The sequence below is a fragment of the Chrysochloris asiatica genome, unplaced genomic scaffold (assembly GCF_000296735.1).
Source record: "Chrysochloris asiatica unplaced genomic scaffold, ChrAsi1.0 scaffold00087, whole genome shotgun sequence".
NCBI classification, from domain to species: Eukaryota; Metazoa; Chordata; class Mammalia; order Afrosoricida; family Chrysochloridae; genus Chrysochloris; species Chrysochloris asiatica.
In genome coordinates, this window is record NW_006408605.1 from 2,618,326 (window position 1) to 2,623,423 (window position 5,098).

The 5,098-nt window shown below is 37.5% G+C and overlaps 1 protein-coding gene across 1 annotated transcript in view; it reads right to left on the reverse strand.

Annotated features, from left to right (window-relative positions):
* Positions 1-4,160: 4,160 nt before the first annotated feature.
* The window catches only part of LECT2 (leukocyte cell-derived chemotaxin 2), a 33,542-nt gene continuing 32,604 nt past the window's right edge, over positions 4,161-5,098 (reverse strand). Inside the window, exon 5 of the mRNA XM_006866094.1 lies at positions 4,161-4,347. Within this exon, the coding sequence (XP_006866156.1) occupies positions 4,181-4,347 (167 nt within the window). The 3' untranslated portion in view covers positions 4,161-4,180. The remainder of the gene's footprint in view (positions 4,348-5,098) is intronic.

Here is a 5,098-nt window from a genome sequence, read left to right on the forward strand (position 1 = left end):
GCCACTGACTCTGGGCCCAAGAGTCCCCAGTTCTCTTCACAATGCTTGCCAGCCGGGTCCCCAGCTGGAGAGCAGTGATGCCAGAGATGGAGGCAGAGATGATGTTGTGGAGAGATGGAGCAGTTGGGGACTTTAGACCCAGAGAGGGAGAGGGGCTGTGTGCTGATGACTGGGGGGCAGGATTGTAGGTTATATCCTTTGGTTGGTTGATGATGCATGGAGGGTATTGTAACCATGACAATGAAATGATATATGATAGGATGAATGTAAAACTAATATAATCCCATGTAAACTATCACATAATTCACAATAAAACATTTAAAAATAAATAAAGTAGAGGGTCAATAAAAAAAAAAAGAGGAAGACCCTCAATGAGACGAATACCCCTTTGGGATCTCCCCCTGCTCCCCCCATAAAAAACAGTCACCATAACCTTGTGAGCTAACCTCTCTGCCTTGAATTTAACTGTCCCAGTAGATCCTCTCTGAAACCTGTTTTTGATTCTGCTCTTAATTTTTTTAAGGTATCCTGGTGTGGCACTATAGGATAAGCACTTGATCGCAAGGTCAGTTTCACCTGCAAGGTCATATTGTTTCTGGACAAATCCTCCATCTAGGTCTATATACTTCTGAAGGTTATGTTTCGACCTCTCCAAGCCTTCCCTGAAGAATTTTGAGCTCTTTGATTTACACTATGTTAAAACGGTCATTTTGGCACCCTTAAGTGAATCAAATCATATTCCTTTGAAATATTCTTTGAGTTTTATAAACAAAAACAAACCCAAAGGGGCAAGATCAGTACTATAGAGTGGATGGGGATAAGGTTTCCTAATGAAATTCTCTTGCTCCCTCAAGGAATGAGCCGGTGCATTGTGATGGATAAAATGATTTCTCAGCACAACTTACCTGACCTTTTTCTCACCAGTGCAGTTTTCAGTTTTCTTCTTTTTAATAAAAAGAAATGTTGTATAAGCCCTTGTGATTGTTCTGTGTCCTTCAAGAAAATCTATCAAGATGAACCCTTTCAGGTCCCACAAAACAGTAACCATAACTTTCTGAGCTGACCTCGCTGTCTTGAGTTTAACTTGCCCAGCAGATCCCCTCAGAATTCACTGTTTTGATTAGACTGTGTTTTGAAGGCACCATTAACGACACAAAGACACATGTACTATTGAGAGAACTTGTCTGCCGCTACCCACTGATTACAGAGACATGTTTAAACATGCTTTTAAACCTGTTTAAACATGTATGAACTGGAATCCTAGTAGCAGTACTTTTTGTAATTCTCATAAGTAATCATTTTAAACTTTTTAACTCAAAAATTTATTGGTATGATCATCCATTTTGTTATGCTTCGCTGAGGTTAATTTATTATTCATGGTATAATATTTTGTTCTGTAACTATGCCAGTTTGTCCATTTCACTGCTGATAGTCATTTGAGTTGTTCCAGGTTTTGTTGTGAAACAAAGTGATGTCATGAACATTCTTATGCTTATGTCATGAGAACCTATATGAAAATTCAACGGCTTATGCAATGGCATCTCCAATAAGAAGCTTCAATTAAATATATTTTCCTGTAACATATCTTTGCATAAAAAAAATCATTGTACTAGTATTTTCTATAGTCCAAATGAATTTAAGCAAAAAGTATTGAAGAAAGTTTCTAGAATGGTGAATTTAACGTATTCTTTCTTTCTTTCTTTCTTTTCTTTTTTGGTGGATATTTTCTCCCAGTCTGCAGTTTTTGTTTTTTCCATTTTTTATTTTTCTTTAAGTTTTTATTGTGGATTGAGCAAAAGTTTACAGAGCAAATTATCAGTTTTATATTCAACAAATCATACAACTTGTTTCATCACAATCACAATGACAAGGAGCTCTGGTAGTGTAGTGGTTATGAGTTGGGCTGCTAATTTCATGGTCAGCAGTTCGAAGCTACTAGCATTCCATGGAAGAAATATGGGGATTTCTGCTCCCGTAAAGTTTTACAGCCTCAGAAACCTTGTACAAGGTCGCTATGGGTCGGAACCGACTTGATAGCACTTAACAACAATGATGATTACAATCCCCTCCATGTACCATCAGTTAACAGTATTTCTCTCTATTCACTCTAGGTCTTTAAAAAAAAACAAACAAAAAACACTCAGGGTATATAATAATTTACACCACCAAAGGATATTTTCTGCAAATCTGCCTCCTGGACGACATCTCTTAGTCCTTCTCTTCCCATAAATCTAGAGTCCTCCGCCTCTCCTCCTCTCCATGTCCCCATCTCTGCCTCCATCTCTGGTGTTGCTGCTTCTCTGGATAAGGTCTCGCACTCTGCTTGTGCTCTTCTTCCTTCATGATCCTAAGATCCTTTGTTTCTGGACTGTAAGACTGTAAGATTAACTGCTCCCCCATTTTTGTTACAAAACTTCTACCTTTACAATTGTGACAGTTGCAATTAGTCATGATAACAAATACTCACTGTTGAATCCTAAGAATCTTATCACCATCTCTTTTAACCAGACAGACCCATCTAGACAAGATGAAAACTATTCAGTGGGGACTCTTTCTTCCCCCCACAATCTTAAACTAAACTCCCTCTTGAAATCTTGTAAGCCAGTCACCTTGTGCCTTTATCGCACCCTCATTTTAGGTAGCCAATGTCTAAATTGCCTGTCCCTATCTACCCTGTGTACAGAGGGCATAGCATTGATACTTGATATGGAGACTCCTTCCCTCTCCGTTGGTATTTAGAGTTACTACCTCCATGAGTATAGGACAGGTTCATCAAATTGTAGCAATTTACCCTTGTTTCCTTTATCAAAAATTGTTTGTTTATTTGTTTTTTATATCTTCCTCTAGTCAAGTTCTGATTATCAAGCCATTGAGGCTAGGTCAAAGGGGTACTGTCTGCAAGTTTGGGCGTTCTTGTGCATCTCCCCTCGCTTCATATCAGCTGGATGCTTCACTCTCAGCTCTGTGGCTATGTCCTTGTCCATAGACTCAGGTGTCCCCAGGTCTCACCACACTTTGGACCAACCAGTCCTTCCTCTTCTTTTACTCATATCCAGGTCAATGGTAGTCAATGGACCATGGTTGAACTCAGCTCATTTCTTCATTGCTGCCTTTCCCCTCTTCCACTCATGAGTAGATCAACCAGCAAGATTACGTGCCTGTTCATGTGTTCCCTTTAAGTTTCAATCTTAGAGGGGGGTTTGTCCTGAAGGAACTTGATTGCTTGCCTTGACGGCTTCCTGGAGAACAGCTTGCTTATTCTTGTAGTAGCTAGTCATACTGACATTTTTGTTTTGGGTTTTTCCTGATGATCTTTCTTTGAAAATGTATGTTCTGTCACTCTAGCTGTTCCAGGCTGGTCTGCTTGTCCTATCAAGTGGGAATGTCCCACCTCAGAAGGTTCTGGATAGGACTCAGGATTCCACCTAAGGTCCTATACTCTGCAAAGGCTCCACAAGAGGCCTATTTCACTGGGCAAGTTCTAGCACTCCTTTTAGCTATTCTAATCAGTTATAGGCTGAAGATAGGCTTACAAGTTTTCTATAATCATGTTTCCTGACATTCCTTTCTATCCAACTCTATCCACTCTCTATTTCCATACCACAGAAACATCTTCAGGCTTTTTCTTGTTTTCAAGCAGAAAGTTAGCTAGTTATAGGTATAAGAAATGCATTTGTTTATTTATCCTATGCCTTCAGTATGGAGAAATTCACAAAGACAACACACTAAGTCTCTTAGATGACAGATAAAGATCAAAAAGCCTTAAAACACTAGTTGACACCCAAGCACCAAAGGGTAAATTAACATTGAATTGCTGTTGTGTGCTGTTCAGTTGACTCTGACTCATAGCGACCCTATATAGGCTTTCCAAGAGCAGCTGGTGGGTTTGAATTAATGACCTTGAGACTACCAGTCCAGTACTTATCCTATAGCACCACACCAGGGCTTAGCATTGAATTATACATGTAAAATGATTAAATGATAAAATGTTACATATTTTTATTTACCAAACAACAAACATACATACACACAATAAAATGACAGTTGAAATAAAAATGCTGTTTTCTTTCTTGCATTCATCATGTTTCTGTTTGAATACAAACTTCTTGAAAAGTGGGCTATACATCTGAGATTTTTAAGCAGGTGGCTTTCTTTAGACAATCTGGTCATTTGTCTTCATTTACAGGTATATGGTTGGATCACTCAAGTCACAGTTTTCAATGTGTACATGGGATTGTATGCCAGGATAAACCTTCTGCAAGGGCAAAAGAGTTCCCAGTTTTTCTCCCTTCTTGATAGAACCTTTATACTTAATTGGCTTGATATAAAACATTTTGATACAGAAACCTAGAAAAAATAAGAAAAAAATTCCATTATCTGGGAACCAGAAATTCTAAAACTAAGACTAGAAATGTATAAAAAGCAAACAGAAAAGAAGAGAGGTTATTTAACACAGGAAAGAAAGAAAATGGGAAAATCTTAATAGAAATGAAGTCTAAATTACAAGATATACCCAAATGAAAGTAGATTCAAATGAACTTTATATGGTATACAATGAAACTTAATGATTCAAACAGGTGAAAAATTAAGGGGTAGATGGAATTTAGACAAAGAGTTACCAAAGAGTTCAGATCCAAAGCTACAGAAACACAATAAAGGAGGACAATTTATAATACTAAAAGCTGTAATTCACAATGAAGTTAAAACTATCCACAGACCAAATTGCACAGTAACTATCTATACAAAACAAACTACAGGAGACGCGAGGAGAAATAGGAACGCAATAATGATTAGAGATGTTCACACAGTGCTTTCAGTGTAGATTGTCCAAGTGGACAAAAATGTAAGGCTATAAACAATGGCACTGTCTAATCTAGTAGCCACGAGCCATATTTGGTGATGGAGCACCTAAAATGTAGCTAATTTGAATTTAAATATATTTTAAGTATAAAATAGTCACTCAATTTTGAAAAGATAGAAAAAATAATAAATATCTTGTTAATGATTTTATGTTGCATATTGAAATGATACTATTAAGAGATGATGAGTGGAATAAAATATAAAGTGGGCTTCAAAAGTTCATGGACTCAACCCAAAA